This window comes from Bufo gargarizans, chromosome 1 (genome assembly GCF_014858855.1).
Source record: "Bufo gargarizans isolate SCDJY-AF-19 chromosome 1, ASM1485885v1, whole genome shotgun sequence".
Lineage (NCBI taxonomy): Eukaryota > Metazoa > Chordata > Amphibia > Anura > Bufonidae > Bufo > Bufo gargarizans.
Window position 1 is genome coordinate 729,027,903 of NC_058080.1, and position 19,808 is coordinate 729,047,710.

General features: G+C 45.9%; 1 protein-coding gene across 2 annotated transcripts in view; it reads right to left on the minus strand.

Annotated features, from left to right (window-relative positions):
• Window positions 1–19,600, minus strand: part of SMAD4 (SMAD family member 4) — a 40,414-nt gene extending 20,814 nt beyond the window's left edge. For both annotated transcript variants that reach the window (XM_044276396.1, XM_044276395.1), the window contains exons 1-3: window positions 19,445–19,600; window positions 9,796–10,088; window positions 1,070–1,244 (exon numbers count right to left, since the gene is read on the minus strand). In XM_044276396.1, coding sequence (XP_044132331.1) covers window positions 1,070–1,244; window positions 9,796–10,035 — 415 coding nt within the window. In that variant the 5' untranslated portion in view covers window positions 10,036–10,088; window positions 19,445–19,600. The remainder of the gene's footprint in view (window positions 1–1,069; window positions 1,245–9,795; window positions 10,089–19,444) is intronic.
• Between the last annotated feature and the right edge of the window lie 208 nt (window positions 19,601–19,808).

The window sequence follows — 19,808 nt, forward strand, 5'->3', positions numbered from 1 at the left end:
TTCCTGCCTGTCCCTGTAAATGATGTAGGTACAGATAGTACTGCCTTCCTGCCTGTCCCTGTACATGATGTAGGTACAGATAGTACTGCCTCCATGTCTCTCCCTGTACATGATGTAGTTACAGATAGTACTGCCTTCCTGTAAATGATGTAGGTACAGATAGTACTGCCTTCCTGTAAATGATGTAGGTACAGATAATGCTGCTTCAATGCCTCTCCTTTTGGAGGATGATGGTCCAGACATGTACTCCACCCTTTCTCTCCATATAAATAAGGTAGGCACATACAGTGCTGCCTTCCTGTAAATTATGTTGGCAGTGATGGTACTGCCCCCCCTATGAATTATGAATGCGGAGGCTACATTGTCTCTGTAAACAGTGCAGACATGCATACTGGTGCCTTCTTGTCCCAAAATAGAGAGAAAAAAATAGATCATGGTGGACATTAAAGGGGTTATCTCATCTCGCTGTTACTAAGGCGAGATGAGACACGGTCCCGACCACCAGCCGGTTGGAAAACAGTGGAGCACAACAATGCTCGCCGCTTCAGTAACTTCTATGGAAGTTACTGAAACAGAGAGCCACAGTGTGCTCCACTGTTTGCTGGCTGACTGGTGGTCGGGACCGTGTCTCAGCTTGCCTTAGTAACAGCGAGATGAGATAACCCCTTTAAAGGGATTTTCAGAGATTTTAATACTGATGACCTATCCTCAGTATATAGGTCATCAGTAGCTGATCGGGGCAGGGTGGGACCGCCGCCGATCGGCTGTTTGAGAAGGCAGTGACGAGACATACATCGGTCACGTGGCCTAGCTGCAGCCAAGCCCCATTGTAGTGAATGGGGCTGAGTCCGATACCAAGCAGAGCCACTATACAATGTACGGCGCTGTGCTTGGGGAGCACAGAGAAGGCTGTATCGCTCACAGGAGCAGCGGTGCCTTCTCAAACAACTGATCGGCGGGGGACCCTGGTATCAGACCCCCACCGATAAGATATTGGTGATGGAAGACCCTTTTAAGACTCCAATAGTAATTACTGATAGATGAGTGATACAAAGCACTGGTCTCTTACCTATTCCTGGGGACACAACGCGCTCGTAGTGATAAGGATTCACACATACACTGTCGCACTTCAGATCAAATGCATACTGACAGTATTTCACATGTTTCAGTTCATTCTTGTGAAGATCTGGCCACCTCCAGAGACGGGCATAGATCACATGAGGAAAACCTTTCCTACCCGCGACCTGTAAGAGAACAGCGACTGCATGTCACAGCAATGGCAGACACTGGCAAGTCAAGAATCGCACTGTCCCAATACTACAGAACAAGACTGAGGAAAAAACTGACTAAAGCTTTTATTTTATTGTCTTTACTTACCACTGCAATGGCTGTAGCTTCTTCTAGGAAAAAAATATGAGTTCAGGAAAATACCACCACCTTTTACCAGAAACAGGGCCACACCTATCCATGGGGCTATGTGCGGTATTGTAATTCAAACATATTTACTTAACACCTTCAGGACCCTGCCATTTTTCACCTTAAGGACCAGGACTTTTTTTGCATGTCACTTTATCTAGTGATAATTTTAAAATGCTTTTACTTATCCAGATCATTCTGAGATGGTAAATTTAAGTCAAAATATTTCATTTTTATTTATAAAAAAAATAGCAAATTTACAATTTTTTTAAAAAAAAATTAGCAATTTTCAAAATGTTCATTTCTCTGCTTTTAAAACAGATAGTAATACCTCCTAAAATAGTTATTACTTTACATTCCCCATATGTCTACTTCATGTTTGGATCATTTTGTAAATGACTTTTTTGGGGGGCGTTAGAAGGCTTAGAAGTTTAGAAGCAAATCTTGAAATTTTTCAAACATTTTTCCAAAACCCACTTTTTAAAGACCAGTTCAGGTCTGAAGTCACTTTGTGAGGCTTCCATAATAGAAACCACCCAAAAATACTATGCCCCTCAAGATATTCAAAACTGATTTTACAAACTTTGTTAACCCTTTAGGTGGAACATAAGAATTAAAGGAAAATGTAGATGAAATTTCAGAATTTCACTTTTTTGGCAGATTTTCCATTTTAATCCATATTTGCCAGTAACAAAGCAAGGGTTAACAGCCAAACAAAACATCATATTTATTGCCCTGATTCTGTAGTTTACAGAAATACCTGGTTGTAAACTGCTGTACGGGCACACAGCAGGGCGCAGAAGGAAAGGAACGCCATATGGTTTTTGGAAGTCAGATTTCACTGGGATAATTTTAAGCTGCCATGTCACATTTGAAGCCCCCCTGATGCACCCCTAGAGTAGAAACTCCCAAAAAATTACCCCAGTTTGGAAACTACGGGATAAGGTGACAGTTTTGTTTGTACTATTTTACAGTACATATGATTTTTGGTTGCTCTATATTACACTTTTTGTGAGGCAAGGTAACAAAAATAGCTGTTTTGGCACCGGTTTTATATTTTGTTATTTACAGTGTTCATCTGACAGGTTAGATCATGTGGTATTTTTAGAGCAGATTGTTGCGGACGCAACAAAACCAATTTTTTTTTTGTAGGAGATGACGGTTTGATTGGTACTATTTTAGGGTGCATATGACTGCATATGATCGCTTGGTATTACACTTTTTGTGATGTAAGGTAACAAAAAATGATTTTTATGGTGTTCAGCTGAGGGGTTAGGTCATGTGATATTTTTATAGAGCAGGTTGTTATGGGCGCAGCAATACCTAATATGTATACTTATTTATTTTTTTACATTTAACACAATAAAAGCATTTTTGAAACAAAAAAAAATAACATGTTTTAGTGTCTCCATAGTCTGCGAGACATTTTTTTTTTTTTTTTTTTTTTTACGGCTATTGTCTTAGGTAGGGTATCAATTTTTGTGGGATGAGGTGACTTAGTTTGGTACTATTTTGGGGGCATACGCCTTTTTGATCGCTTGGTGTTGCACTTTTAGTGATGTAAGGTGACAGTTTTTTTTTATTTTATATTTTTGACGGTGTTCATCTGAGGGGTTAGGTCATGTGATATTTTTTTTTATAGAGCAGGTTATTACGGAGGCGGCGATACCCAATGTGTCTACTTTTCTTTTTCCTATTTTTTACAAGTTTTTTTTAACTTTATTTTGGAAAAAGGACTTTTTTTTTTTACTTGAAACTTTACATATATATTTTTTTTTAACTTCTTTTTTCACTTTATTTTTTGCCCCACTCTGGGACTTCAAGCTTTGGGGGTCTGATCTCCTTTACAATGCATTACAATACTTCTGCAATACATTTACAGCTTCCTGCCTTTTAGTCACAGGTCACCGCACTAAGGAAGGGTTATGGGTGGCAGAGAGGGACTAAGTGCAGCTGATGGGGTTAACTGCAGCTAAGGGGGAAGGGCAGGCCCAGTTCACTGGTCACACAGCTCTCCAAACATTAGGGAGCTCTAAGGAAGGGCTATGGATGTGTGAGGGGGACTGAAGGGGTTAGCTGAGGGGGAAGGGCAGGCTTATCCACAGCTCCGATCTCAGCGCTGCAAAGGGAGGTTGAGTGGGAATGTCAGGCTGCAGCTGCGATCTCCTCAGCAATTAGGAGTGGACTGTTGAGGATTTATAGCACACACTCTCGATCTCCTCAGCACGGTCACAGTAATTACAAAACTGAGGAGATCGGAGTTGAAATAGGCGCCTTCAGCTGTGATTGGTCAGTCTGGATTGACTGACCAATCACAGCGATCGTCAGATGGGGACAGCTGCGACTGTCTCTTTCATAGGTGTCTGACAGCTGTTGTCACTGTGCGTTTACTCACAGTGACCGTTTAACTGCAGGACGAGAATACTGGTCCTAGTGCCTGAAGTACCTGCAAGTTAGGACGAGCATTCTCGTCCACGGTCCTGAAGGTGTTAAAGAGGTTGACCGGTTTCAGGAGAAAACCGGATAACCCTCGGGATCACAGTCTGCATTAATGAACTGATAACCATGCTGTATTTCCCTATCCACAATGGTGATGCCATGTGTTGATGTGATGTCTACACTGCAGGCAGGTACCATATTTTTGGGACTATAAAACACCTTTTAGCAAGAAAAACCCTTGCTAAAACGGCCCTGCTTCTTATAGTGTTCTGCACTCGACTCCCTCTGTCTATCCTGCTCTGTGCTCCACTCTCCTTGTCTGTACTGACTTCCCATACTTTGCTCTGTGTTTCATAGTTTCTGCTGCTGAAGCAATAGAGCACGGAGCAGTCAGTGAAGCCTCCATCAGCCGAGAGTGTTCGCAGAGCGGGGGCAGAGATTGTGTGAGCAGCGACAGACGAAGCAGCAATAGATCAGAAGCTGCCCTGCTGCTCCATGCATGGACTGCCACAAGGCAAGACATATTACATGACTCCGTGCGACAGGTCAGAGTTTGACAAGAGCTCTACCATTCAGCATTCCTGACAATGCATTCGGCAAGTCTTAGGACCCTTTCACATTATGTTATGTTGTGGCCTTGTGCTAAAATGAAAAAAATAAAATTCCATTGCTGCCCCCCCCCCCCTTATCATTCTGCACTCAATTCCACATAATGAGAAAGTGAGAACAAAAGGTTAAAAATATTTACTCAGAACGTAGGCCTCTTGCACACGACCGTATGGCTTTTTCAGTATTTTGCAGTCCGCAAAAAATACGGATGACTTCCATGTGCATTCCGTGTTTTGCAGAACGGAACAACTGGCCCCTGATAGAACAGCACTATCCTTGTCTGTTATGCGGACAATAATAGGACATGTTCTATCTTTGAACGGAACGGAAAAACAGAAATAAGGAAACAAAAAGGCATACGGAGTAGCTTCCATTTTTTTTGCGGATCCATTAAAATGAATGGTTCCGTATACGGAACGCAAAAAACGTTGAAGCCTCCTTTGGCAGTGATCACAGCCTCCAGTCTTCTAGGATAGGATTTCACAAGGTTTATATCTGGATTTGGGGTTTTCCACCATTCTTCTCTGCAGATCCTCTCCAGCTCTGTCGGGTTGGATGGGGGCCGTCGGTGGGCAGACATTTTCAGGTCTCTGCAGAGAAGTTCCATTGGGTACAAGTCAGGGCACTGTCTGGGAAACTGAAGGACATTCACAGTTGTCCTTAAGCCGCTCCTGTGTTGACCTGGCTGTGTGCTTAGGGCCATTGCCTTGTTGGAAGGTGAACCTTCCACCCAGTCTGAGGTCCAGAGCTCTGGATCAGATTTTCATTAAAGGCAGAGCGCTCACAAACACAGTCCCGATCACCAGCCGACTGGGAAACCGCAGGGCGCTCACTATGCGATGCATGACAGCTACAGAGACAGCAAGCTATGCGGTTTCCAAGTTAGGGATACATCATAGCTTGCTGTGCCACGCTGTCTCTGTAGCCGTCATGCATCGCATTGTGAACTACCGAAGCAGCGAGCGCCCTAGCGCTCTGCAGTTTCCCAGTCGGCTGGTGATCGGGACTGTGTTTGTGAGCGCTCTGCCTTTAATGATCCAGAGCGCTCTGACGTTTCCGAGCCAGCTGGTGGTTGAGACTGTCTCTCATCTCACCTTAGTAACAGTGAGATAAAACAACCCTTTAAAAATATCTCTGTACTTTGCTCCATTCAGCTTTCCTTCATACCTGACCAGTCTCTCTGCCACCACCATGCTTCATTGTATGGATTGTATTGGGCAGGCGATGAGCAGTGCCTGGTTTTCTCCAGACATGACGCTTAGAACCGAATCTTATGTCTCACAGTCTGATAGTCCTTTATAGGGATCGACCGATTTTCGGAAGTACCGATATTATCAGCCGATATTAAGGATTTTGCACATTATCGGTATCTAACCTTGCCGATAATGCGTATAAAGCGAATACTATTGAGCGCTTATGGAAGCGCTCACTAGTATGCATCGGGTGCCGGGAGCAGGAAAGAAGCGCAGCAAGTGCTTCCAAGACTCACCCTCCCTGGTCTTCTTTGATGGGGCGAGCGCTGCACTGTCCTGACCCCGTACAGCATCAGGACGTAGTGTGCGCGGGCCAGAGAACACAGGGGAGCGCGACACCGGACTCGGAGATGAAGAGGAGCCGTGGCGCAGGAGAGGTGAGGAGGTTTTTTTTTTTATTCATCTGAGGTCTGATAGAGGTTAAATAAAGTCTGATAGGGGTTAAAGTCTGATCTGAGGTCTGATAGGGGTTAATAAAGTCAGTGAGAATGGGGGGATGGTGTGGAAATTGGCATTTGGCACTAGTATATTATAAATGTAAAATTATAAATTGACTACCAACCAAGGGCTTTATTAATTTACAATACATTTATAATATACTAGTGCCAAATGCAAATTTCCACCACCTGAGTGACTACCAACTAATATAATATATATTATAATGTATAAATTAATCTGTATAAACTATCGGCCTGAAAGTTCACCGATTATCAGTATCGGTCGATCCCTAGTCCTTTAGATGCAAACTTTCATTTTATTTTATTTTTTACTGAGGAGAGGGTTCTTTCTGTCCCCTCTGCCACAAAGCCCAGATTGGTGGAGGCTGCAATGATGGTCGACCTTCTGGAAGTTTCTCTCATCTGCACTCAGGATCTCTGGATTTCAGCCAGAGTGACCATTGGGTTCTTGGTCAACACTCGTAGCAAGGCCCTTCTAACCAAATCATTTAGTTTAGGGGGAAAGGGCCACCAGCTCTAGGAAGGGTCCCGGCTGTTCAAAACTTGTTCCATTTAAGAATTATGGAGGGCACTGTGCTCTTGGAAACTCAATGCAGTAAACATTTTTGTCCCTTTCTCCAGATCTGTGCCTCCACAGTCCTGTCTCTGAGCTCTACAGGCAGTCATTTCCTCACCAAGGCTTTTATTTTCTGCATTGCCAGCTGTGAGACCTTCTAAAGATGGGGCTGTGTCATTCCAAATCACGTCCAATCCAGTGAATTTACCCCAGTCGACTCCAATCAAGGTGTAGAAACATCTCAAAGATGATCAAGAGAAATGAGAGGCCCCCAGAGCAACATTTCTAAAATTATGTTCTTCCTTTGTCATTGTGCAGTATTAAGTGTAGATTGATGGGGGGGGGTCTCGAGACTTTCCAAATGCACTGTATAGTAGAAAAGAGCCGATTTGATGAGCGCAGCAATGTCTTTTCCTTTTTAACAATCTCAGCCACTAGAGCAGCCCAGCAGCATCTGAAAACATTACCGCCTGTAGAACGATGGTCAAAGACGGTGGTATATGGTGCTGGAAGGTCAGAAAATAACGTCGACCGCTGGTACTGTATTTAAAGGGGTTTTCCAGGCTGTTGATGCTGATGAGGTTGTGGGGTGTCAGTCCCCGACGGATTGGATATGGATGACCTATCCCAAGGACAGGTCATTAAGGGTCCATTCACACATCTGCAAAATGGGTCCGCATCCATTCCGCAATTTCGTGGAACAGTTGCGGACCCATTCATTTTCAATGGGGCCGGAACGTGCTGTCCGCATCCACACTTCCGTTCCGCACAAAAATAGAACATGTCCTATTCTTATCCACAATTGTGGACAAGAAAGAGCATGAGAGTGCCGCCGATGTGCGGTCCGCAAATCTGCAAAACACATACGGACGTGTGACTGGACCCTAATATCTGCAGCCCAGAAAACCCCTTTAAGACTTGAAGGGAAGCAAGGATCCCATTATGTTTTTCCACTATTTAGTGGATCATCCGACTGTACATTTATAACAGGATCTTATTGTTTAACAAATTGAGAACTATGTAAGGTCCTTTCACGGGGATTTTAGCTCCAAACTGGGTCACAAACTATATTATAAGTTGATCATCGCTCGTTTAAAGGGCTCTTACCCAGCAAAAAGTATGGGGGCAACCAAATTAATTCATCCTCTATTTAGTGTGCATATTCTCGACAGTACATGCCCTGTTTACACAGGGAAATCTGTTGCTGACAATAGTGATTTTTTTTTAAGCCAGCATAAAAGATGTGACCAGTCTGCAAATGCTGCCACGCTTACACAGGGCAATGATTGCAAACAAACGCTCATTCGGGCGATTATCAGTCCAACGTAAAAGAGCCGCTCCCTTAGAATACCTGGGAGGTTTTCATTAGTAGAATTTTATTTATTTATTTTTTTACTGTTTTGTTTTCTAAAATCTGGGTGCGTCCTATAATCAGGTGCCTCTTATAGTCCAAAAAACATCGTAAATAGAGCCCAGCAGAGAACTGAAGTGGTGGTGTGAGATCTGTCCGGTAAGGGTACTTTCACACTTGTGGCAGAGGATTCCGGCAGGCAGTTCCGGAACTGCCTGCCGGATCCGGCAATCCGGACGCAAACTTATGCGTTTGAGAGACGGATCCGTCTTTCCGGTTGTCATATGGAAAAAAGATCCGGTATTTTTTTTAATTATTATTTTTAAAAGTATGTGCATGCGCAGACCGCAAAACCAGATCCGTTTTGCCGAAACACTTGGGGGCGATCCGGCATTAATGCATTTCAATGGAAATTAATGCCAGATCCGGCATTACGGCAAGTGTTCCGGATTTTTGGCCGGAGAGCAAAATGCAGCATGCTGCGGTATTTTCTCCAGCCAAAAACGTAAGAGGGACTGAACTGATGCATCCTGAACGGACTGCTCTCCATTCAGAATGCATTAGGATAAAACTGATCAGTTTTTTTTTCCGGTGTTGAGCCTCTAGGACGGAACTCAATGCCGGAAAACAAAAACGCTAGTGTGAAAGTACCCCAAGTACTCACCAGTTCTTTAATGCACCCCTTTAACCCCTTAGTGACCACCAATATGGCGTTGTTTTTTTTTTTTTTTCCAATTCCACCCCATTTAGAATTTTTTTCCCCTGCTTTCCGCTACATTCTATTCCATATTAAATGGGACCAGCAGGTAGCAAAAAAACTAAATGGAGAATGGGTTGAGGCCCAACACAGGCTGGTAACTAAGGAGTTAATTAATGTGATAGCAGACAAAGCTCATGGGCAAGTATAGTTTTCTTTGAAAAAAGCAGCCAGGACATAAATGTTCAAAAAAGAAAAGGCTACTAGAAAACGGCATCAATCCAATGTAATCAGAGTCCGGGAGATCACGTGTCAACAGATGGTGCCAAAGATCATTTACTCAGAACGAAGGCATCACAGGACGGGATACTGGATCACAAGACTGATCTCAGTCAATCAAAGGGTTAATGTAAAAAAATAGTGCAATTACAGATGCTGCTGTACTACAGGGCTTAACATCTGCAGTCATACAGGGAGGAAAACATAGAAACGATCAGATCTTAGAGAACTTACTTTTGGACCTACCACTTTACAGAGAGCAAAAAAAATATATTATGTGCTGTATGTATTCACGTATGCATCCGACTGTTTTCTACGGATCGAACATATATAAAAGCGCGTAATTTTGTCGTAACATTTCGGTAATTTACCAAGCGTGACTTTAGTGTAGGGCAGGGGTCAGACACCTCCGGCACGCCAGCTGTTCAGAAACTACAACTCCCAGAAACCTCCATTCACTTGTGTGGAAGTTAGCAGAACAGCTGAGCATGTTTGCATGCTGGGAGTTGTAGTTTCACAGCAGCTGGCGTGGCAAAGCTTACTGGTGTTGGGCTTTACACAATACACAAAATAATTATTTGCTATAATGGAATACAACGTCCATACTTTGAGCCTGGCTTCCATGATCCAACTCTGCACATTGGAGGCAAGGTTGGCTGCATTTCAAGCCATATCATAAAACAGTATGGGCGCATACTGCGTCCACTCAAAAGAGCGAGACGGTAACCAGTGCTTACCTGAAGCCGTCCGTCTAAGGTCCTTTGGATAGTGACACATTTACTGGGATGGGCTCCATTTGTAGTGATCGCGGTAATCAGTGAATCCAATTCATCCTTCTTCTCCTTGAGCTTCTTTACTAAACTCTCAATGGCTCGCTTTGCAAAAGTCTCGCTCTCGCCCCCCTGGCGGTGACACATCAGGCTGTGGACGATGCTCAGACAGGCGTCATTGCTTGTGGGGGTGTTGGTGATGGACATATTGCCACGAGAAACCAGATTCCCTCCTCAGTTCAGAATTTCCGCTGTCGAGCCTAGAAACACAGGAAAGTCAGAGTAGGCCATACAGCGCTAAACATATTACAGCGACCATTTACTGCAGCCGGAATCCCTCAGAACAGCCCCAGGAATGGTCAGGACACAAGCTGCCATAAACAGCACCTGAAATCCTTCAAAGTGTTCCTCAACTTTCCAATAAATTGTATTACAACCTATTCTAAATATGAATAAATTAATTTTGTAATAGACCTCATTTCCAGTTCCTTAAGGAGGACCTTTCATGTTTTTTTTTTTTTTAGTTTAGATAAATTCCTTTCCTTGCGGGGTACCCCTCGCTGATGCTGCCACCCTGCCTGTTTTTTTTTTCAAATATTGCTCCTACCCTGGCATCTCCTCCCGATACCGATGCTCAGCATTAAAGGGATTCTGTCATCAAGATTTTTGATATGGAGCTGTTCATATCATCCTCTCAGCCTCCATTATCTAATTAAAAATATACTAGTTTTACCCCCACCTGTCCTTTCATTTGGATAAAAATCGTTTTTATTAATATGCTAATTACCCTACTAGCGTGCCCAGGGGACTGTCCCTCCGCCCCTTTATCTCGTAGCCCAGAGCCGTCCCACTGCTAATTATGCACTCCTCTCATCGCCGATGGTGCGCCGTAATCTCGTGCATGCGTCCTAAATCCACTGGTTGCACCAGTGGCAGCGCTGTCCCAAGCAGGTGCGGCAAGTTCATTTATTTAGGTCTCTTATGGTGCTTGAAATCTGGTATTTTTTTTCCGTACTGAAATAGGCGCCTTATTGCGCTTTAGAATCTATACACTCGTATACCGCTGTGCACAGGAGTACAGCATCCCATGGGGCCGCACTGAGCACTACACAGGCCAGAGCTCATCGCTGCTCTGCTAAAGCCTGGCATATATGGGCTATGTCAGGCGGGCAAAGGCGGGAGGAGCGATGTCCTATGTAAGCTCCTGCGCTAGCTCAGCTAAAAGCCTGCATACGATATTGGTACGGGCATGCACACCCTCGCCACTGATTTCAAAGGAGAACCAGCGCGTTAATTTAGACCGCACTGCAGAAAAGAGACGTGACCGGTCCATTCTTGATGTGGATTCTGCGTCCACAGTTCCCTCGGAAACTAGGCAGGAATGAAAATACCGTGCACACAAAGGTATTTTCTACGCAGCCCGTATGTGGAACCATTCACTTCAATTGTGCCACAAAAAAAACGGAAATGAATCAGTGTGCATTCCGTTTCCATTCCGCAAAAAAATAGAACATGTCCTATAATTGTCTGCATTACGGACAAAGATAGGACTGTTCTATTAGGGGCCAGCTGTCCCGTTCCGCAAAATATGTAATGCACACGGACTTCATTCGTATTTTTTTGCGAATCCGTATTTAGCGTACTGCAAAATACATACAAAAACCTGATGCAGATTCGACATCAGATTATTTTTCAGAGCAGACAATACACCATGTGAACATACCCTAAAAATCCTCCTCCTAGCATTTTTTGAGGCATATTTTCAGTCAAGGGAGAAGTGCAAACACACTGGGTGCCTCCCCCCCATGATGTAGACGTCTGAGGGCTTGTTTTTGGTGCGGCAAATTGTAATTTTAGTGACACCATTTTGGAGCATGTATAACTTTTATTAACTTTATTTGCAGGTGGTAACGGGAAATAAAACCGTTTCGCCATAGTTTTCGCTCTTAAATTATCAACGTTCAATAAGTGCCATAACTACTTTTATTCTATTTATTTTACTTATATAGCATTGACATACTCCGCAGCGCTTACAGACATTATCACCACTGTGTCCCCAGTGGAGCTCACAATCTAAGGTTCCTATCAGTATGTCTTTCAAGTGTGGGAGGAAACCGGAGAACCCGGGGAGAACATACGAAGTCTATGCAGATGATGTTCTTGGTCGGATTCGAACCTGGAACCCAAGCGCAGCAAGTCCTAACCACTGAGGATTACCGTGATACAAAGCAGGTCTAGATTTGTTTTATACTACTTTTGCACAATAACACCATAGGTCATGTCAAAATAATTCCTTTTTATGTTTCTGCATTCCAAGAGCCAGAACTATTGTATCTTTGCACCCGTGTAGCCGTGGGTCAAGACTTATATTTGTGGGGCAAGATGTAGTTTTCTTTAATACTATTATCTAGAGGGCACATGAAACTTAAAGGGGTTCTCCAGGAATAAAAAAAAAATGAAAATACTTAAATATTATTTTATAATGAATATATTCACAAATACCAGCGGCGAATCAATGGATGTCGTGTATCTGGACTTCTCCAAAGCATTTGACACTGTACCACATAAAAGGTTAGTATATAAAATGAGAATGCTCGGACTGGGAGAAAACATCTGTAAGTGGGTAAGTAACTGGCTGAGGGATAGAAAACAGAGGGTGGTTATTAACGGTAAATACTCAGATTGGGTCACTGTCACTAGTGGAGTACCTCAGGGGTCAGTATTGGGCCCTATTCTCTTCAATATATTTATTAATGATCTTGTAGAAGGCTTGCATAGTAAAATATAAATTTTCGCAGATGACAATAAACTGTGTAAAGTAATTTACACTGATGAGAACAGTATACTACTACAGAGGGATCTGGATAGATTGGAGGCTTGGGCAGATAAGTGGCAGATGAGGTTTAACACTGACAAATGTAAGGTTATGCACATGGGAAGGAACAATGCAAGTCACCTGTACATACTAAATGGTAAAGCACTCGGTAACACTGACATGGAAAAGGACCTAGGAATTTTAATAAACAGCAAACTAAGCTGCAAAAACCAGTGTCAGGCAGCTGCTGCCAAGGCCAATAAGATAATGGGTTGCATCAGAAGCGGCATAGATGCCCGTGATGAGAACATAGTCCTACCACTTTACAAATCACTAGTCAGACCACACATGGAGTACTGTGTACAGTTCTGGGCTCCTGTGAACAAGGCAGACATAGCAGAGCTGGAGAGGGTCCAGAGGAGGGCAACTAAAGTAATAACTGGAATGGGGCAACTACAGTACCCTGAAAGATTATCAAAATTAGGGTTATTCACTTTAGAAAAAAGACAACTGAGGGGAGATCTAATTACTATGTATAAATATATCAGGGGTCAGTACAGAGATCCATCCCATCATCTATTTATCCTCAGGACTGTGACGAGGGGACATCCTCTGCGTCTGGAGGAAAGAAGGTTTGTACACAAACATAGAAGAGGCTTCTTTACGGTAAGAGCAGTGAGACTATGGAGCTCTCTGCCTGAGGAGGTGGTGATGGTGAGTACAATAAAGGAGTTCAGGAGGGGCCTGGATGTATTTCTGGAGTGTAATAATATTACAGGTTATAGCTACTAGAGAGGGGTCGGGGATCCAGGGAGTTATTCTGATTGCCTGATTGGAGTCGGGAAGGAATGTTTTTATTCCCCTAAAGTGAGGAAAATTGGCTTCTATCTCACAGGTTTTTTTTTGCCTTCCTCTGGTTCAACTTGCAGGATGACAGGCCGAACTGGATGGACAGATGTCTTTTTTCGGCCTTATGTACTAGGTTACCTTTTATTACTTAGAATGGCTTGTTTTGTCTAGGCAGCAATCATTAGGAGAAATAAAATGGCCGCCGTCCTATTAGTTCACACAAAACCTGTCCTAATCACACAGGAGGGCAAGTTACTTCACCAAAATGAGCCATAGAGCTGCCTCATCCTCCTCTCTGCTCTGCTTGTCAGGAATCATAAGTTCTGAATACAAATGATAAGATCTTCAGCTGAATCTCTGTTGGAATGGAGATGATGAGGAGACATGAGAGGTGGTGAGGTGAGGCTAATGAGCAGCAGCACTTGTTTACAGTCTCCATTACCGCAGTCTGTCCGGTCCGTCCTCTCTGTACTTCATGTCTCCTCAAACTAAATTCCCCAGAGATTCAGCTAAAATCTGTATTCAGGATCATAATCCCTGACGAGCAGAGCAGAAAGGAGGAGGATGAGGAGGCAGCTCTTTACCTCAGTGTGGTGAAGTAACTTGTCCTGCTGTGTGATCAGGACAGGTTTTGTGTGAACTAATGGGACTGCGGCCATTTTGTTTCCCCTGATGATTGCTCCCCAGACAAAACGAGCCGTTATAAATAATGAAAGGTATTTGGGAATATACTTATAATAAAGAAATATTTAAGTATTTTAATTTTCTTAATTCCTGGAGAACCTTTTTAATAACATTTATTATTCTTAAAGGGGTTCTGCAGTTCTTTTAAACTTTTTAAGCTGTTGATCTACCCTCTGGGTAGATCATCAACATCTGATCGGCGGGGGTCCGACACCTAGGTGTGCCTGGGTGTGGCTAAGCTCTGTTCACTTGAATGGAGCTTAGCCGCGCCCAGGCCAGTGATACTAGTCGTGACGTCACTGGGCCTGCGTTAAACAGCCGAGAAAGCCGCGGCGCTACTGCCAACGCCGCTGCCTTCTCAAACGAGCTTCTGGAGCACCGCTGCCTTCTCAAACAGCTGATCGGCGGGGGTCCCGGGTGTCTGACCCGCCGATCGGATGCTAATGATCTATACAGAGGATAGATCATCAGTTTAAAATAACTGCAGAAACCCTTTAAGGGTGTATGATTTTTTTTCTAAGTTGTTCAAGGGGCTGTTTCAATAAGGTGTAATCTCTCCTATATGTGTTGCAACAGTGATGTGTTTCCATGTTTTATTACTTTTACAACATAAAACCTAAGAAAAAAGGCTCTCTCTTTAATATATTTTATGAACTTTTTTTTTTTATAGTCAATGGGACATGGTTTTTATAATGTACTGGTATACCTGTGGAGCCTGTGACAATCTAAGGCCTCATGCACGCGACTATGTATTTTGCAGTCCGTCCGCAAAAAATACGGATGACGTCCGTGTGCATTCCGTGTTTTGCGGAACGAAGCAGCTGGCCCCTGATAGAACAGTCCTATTCTTGTCCGTAATGCGGAGAATAATAGGACATGTTCTATTTTTTTGCGGATCGGAAATACGGAAACAGAATGCACACAGAGTAACTTTCCGTTTTTTTTTTTGCGGACCCATTGAAATGAATGGTTCCGTATACGGTCTGCAAAAAAAAAAACAGAACGGACACGGAAAGAATATACATTCGTGTGCATGACCTCTAATAGACAGTCATGGCAGTCCTGGGGGGACTTTTTTAGGCTGCCAGCATGGGAGAACTCCGATCCCAGCCGTTACAGCGGGAGCCTGGCTTCAGTTAGCGCTCTGGATCACCATGGGAGCCCGATAACAAGTAATCCCCGATACTAAGCACCCAACACATCACTCATCTGCAAACAGCACTGCAGATACCCATCCATGAAGAAGACAATGAAGATGACGTGCCCCCCCCCACCCCCTCCCATCTCTGCACAATTCAGGCCGTAAACAAACACAACACACATGGAAAATTCTGCTTTGTCCGGCCAAAAATAACAGCGGAGGAAACAGCGCTGCGCAACTGTCAAATCAAAGCTCGGGCGGACATTAACTCTTCTTTCACCCCGAGTTGCTCAAGGGCCTAACGGCTGATGTGATAGATGGATGTAAAGGGTGACAGACGGCACATTAGTGAACGGAAGGAGGACAGACGCGCACCGAACATGATACCTTAATGGGCTGAAGACGTGCTCAATCCTAAGGGGAATATAAGGCCAGAGTGTCGTATGTCACTTCTCAGATATCTCCAGAGCAGAGCTGTCAAAATACACTGAAAATCCCAGCTGGAAGCCGTAACATCGGGATCCAAGGATCCGAAAGAGAAATATGACAGATCACAAGGCTATTCCAGGAACACCGCTATTAGTGAACGGCATTACGAGGTCAGGAGAAAGGTGCGCTGCCGTCAGTGACTGTAGAAGTGGTCCGACGCTCAGGGACGACCGCGCTGCCATCAGTGACTGTAGAAGTGGTCCGACGTTCAGGGAGGACCGCGCTGCCATCAGTGACTGTAGAAGTGGTCCGACGCTCAGGGACGACCGCGCTGCCGTCAGTGACTGTAGAAGTGGTCCGACGCTCAGGGACTACCGCACTGCCGTCAGTGACTGTAGAAGTGGTCCGACGCTCAGGGACGACCGCGCTGCCGTCAGTGACTGTAGAAGTGGTCCGACGTTCAGGGAGGACCGCGCTGCCTTTACTGTGACTGTAGAAGTGGTCCGATGCTCAGGGACGACCGCGCTGCCATCAGTGACTGTAGAAGTGGTCCGACGCTCAGGGACGACCGCGCTGCCATCAGTGACTGTAGAAGTGGTCCGACGCTCAGGGACTACCGCACTGCCATCAGTGACTGTAGAGTGGTCCGACGCTCAGGGACGACCGCACTGCCATCAGTGACTGTAGAGTGGTCCGACGCTCAGGGACGAGCGGGCTGCCATCAGTGACTGCAGAAGTGGTCCGACTCTCAGGGACGACCGCTCAGCCATCAGTGACTGTAGAAGTGGTCCGACGCTCAGGGACCACCGCGCTGCCATCAGTGACTGTAGAAGTGGCCCGACGCTCAGGGATGACCGCGCTGCCGTCAGTGACTGTAGAAGTGGTCCGACGCTCAGGGACGACCGCGCTGCCATCAGTGACTGTAGCGGCAGTCCGACGTTCAGGGAGGACCGTGCTGCCATCACTGTGACTGTAGAAGTGGTCCGACTCTCAGGGACGACCGCTCAGCCATCAGTGACTGTAGAAGTGGTCCGACGCTCAGGGACCACCGCGCTGCCATCAGTGACTGTAGAAGTGGTCCGACGCTCAGGGATGACCGCGCTGCCGTCAGTGACTGTAGAAGTGGTCCGACGCTCAGGGACGACCGCGCTGCCATCAGTGACTGTAGCGGCAGTCCGACGTTCAGGGAGGACCGTGCTGCCATCACTGTGACTGTAGAAGTGGTCCGACTCTCAGGGACGACCGCGCTGCCATCAGTGACTGTAGCGGCAGTCCGACGCTCAGGGAGGACCGCACTGCCATCACTGTGACTGTAGAAGTGGTCCGACGCTCAGGGACGACCGCACTGCCATCAGTGACTGTAGAAGTGGTCCGACGCTCAGGGACGACCGCGCTGCCATCAGTGACTGTAGAAGTGGTCCGACGCTCAGGGAGGACCGCGCTGCCATCACTGTGACTGTAGAAGTGGTCCGACGCTCAGGGACGACCGCACTGCCATCAGTGACTGTAGAAGTGGTCCGACGCTCAGGGACGACCGTGCTGCAGCCTGCGATGCCTACTACTACTTTACAAAAACCCCGAAACCCGTCAGCTTGTTTCCGTAAGCGGCCTATACTCAACTTTTACAAACATCCCATGGTGGACAGCACTGACCGTACGGATCAGCACGTAGCACCGTCAAGGACAGGACCCGACGCCATATTGATATATTCACAAGTAAATAAAGAAGACTGCAGTGTCCAAATATCCTCAATAACTTTCAATGTCCAACGGTAGCGCACACCTTGACATTCAAAGGCGCTCGTAAGAAGGGCTCTTTAGCCCGGCAGTTGGTAAAAACAATTCTGTGGCACACTTATTAGATAGCGCACGTCTCAAAAATACAGATTCTGGATTTCCAATGGTCATCCATTAGCAAGGCTTTTGGTCTTTTTCAAGCTCTTAACTTTCTATTCTTTTTCCAGTCATCATAGACAGCAGTCCACTCTCCCGAGAGGTGGGGGTCCCAGAAACTAGACATTAAGAGGTATTCTCATCTGGGACAACGATGGCATATGAATAGGATGAACCGCGGCAATTAATCCCTCAGGTGCTGGACCTGAGGGGTTAATAGACACGGTTCATCCTATTCATATGCCATCGTTGTCCCAGATGAGAATACCTCTTAATGTCTAGTAATGTCTGGCGGATTACTGTGCCCCGTCATAGAGGCCAGGTGCTGGCTGTGCGATATGGCCAGTACCTGCTGCCTACATTTGTATTTAGGGGGAAATTATATTCATTGGTGGCGCAGTGCACCTCCCCCTCAGTATTATATTCATTGGTGGCGCAGTGCACCTCCCCCTCAGTATTATATTCATTGGTGGCAGTGGCCACAGGGTCCTGTCCCCCCTCAGAAAATTCATGGGAGCTTCCGATTGGAGCCCTAGTAGTGAAATCGTGGGCGAAGCCCTGGCTGCCATGGTAACCCCCCTGCTGATGTGCACAAAGCACAGGGCAGCAGGGAGAGTGAGATCCTATTCACTCTAATAGAGCTCTATCAGGGTGAAGAGGGCAAAGGTTCTAGCCCCCCTAAGATGGCTAAAGTAAAAAAAAAAAAAAAAAAGATATATATATATATATATATATATATATATATATATATATATTACATATAGCAACATCCAAATAATATTGAAAAAATATCTAATATGCGGCAAAAACAAAAAACTAAACACTTGAAACTAGTCTTGAACGAACTTGTGTTTTAAGTTCGGCGTCTAAAGTTTGGACAGCAGAATCCATAACGCGATTCTTCGATAACCCGAACTTAAAACACAAGTTCGCTCAACACTACTTGAAACCAAATCAAGCAAAGATGGGAAAAACCAATGACAGCTTATGTCACCTCTGCCCACAATACCGCTCTGTGCACTGGTACCAGGGGATGGACAGGAAACAACCCAAAACCAGTACTGCCCTGGACCAGGCACTGGGGCGATCCAGATCCAAGCAGCACCGTACATCCCTGCACGTTATAAACCAGAATTTGGGCACCGACCAAAGCTAAAAGTGGAACCTGTTAGCCCAGTCCCATCACTACAGATGGAGGCTCCTAATACCAGAGGTCACCGGCAGGTCACACAAATGGGGCAGACGGGTCGGAGGCCATGACATGTGTCACTAATGAGGGGCATCACTCTGGGGGGGGGGGGGGGCGGGGGGGGGGCTAGGTTGCCGCTTCCCGTTATTGAGCCATGTCCTATTAGGATTTCTCGCGGTGGTCGCCCGTCAGTCCCATTCACCGCCGTTAGCTGTGAAGCAGTGCACACGTCGTGGTTCACATGCTGCAGTTTTCTCCAAAATAGAAATCTGCAGAAACTTCACACAGTCAAGGGGTAAACAATAACACGATTCACTGACAGCAAGCAGAGATCTTGAATATGGTGATTATGCTGGAGGTCCTATAAGAGGAGTCCACAAGGGGGGGGGGCACCCCTGTACCTCAGCACCCAGCTGGCAGCCTATGATATCAGGGTGACTGATCACGTGACGGGGGCGCTTAGATCTGCAGCCATTCTGCCCCGGGGCCGCATTGCGATCTATACGATGTAGTGGCCCCAGGAGCAGGCCGTCCAGCCGCTGAGGCCCAGAGCACAACCCCTCCCCCTTCCCCCGAGGTACCCTCTCCCAGCCGTTCAGCACTGAGCCAGGCCTACCTCCGGCCCGGGCTCCGACACCGCAATCTCCGCTTCACCTCCCGGGATTCACCGAGCGGCGAAGGCCGCAGACAACAAACCCTCCCGGGTCAAGCGTGCAGCGCAACACCTCCAGCGGCGGCTACATCCGGGACACTGAGCAGGATGGTGGGAGGAGCCAGGAGCTAGCGGGAAGCGGGGGGTGTGGTCAGCAAGAAATCTAAAACCGTGGACTCTGCGAAAGGGGCGGGGTGCTATCGCCATGGTAACAGGAGCAGTGATTGACGGGAGTGTCCATCTGGGGAAATGGGCGGGAAAAGCCGTGCTGAGGAGGGTTTACCTCAGAGCTGCTCGCTCCCTGCTCTCGCCTCTGGGGGGATTATGT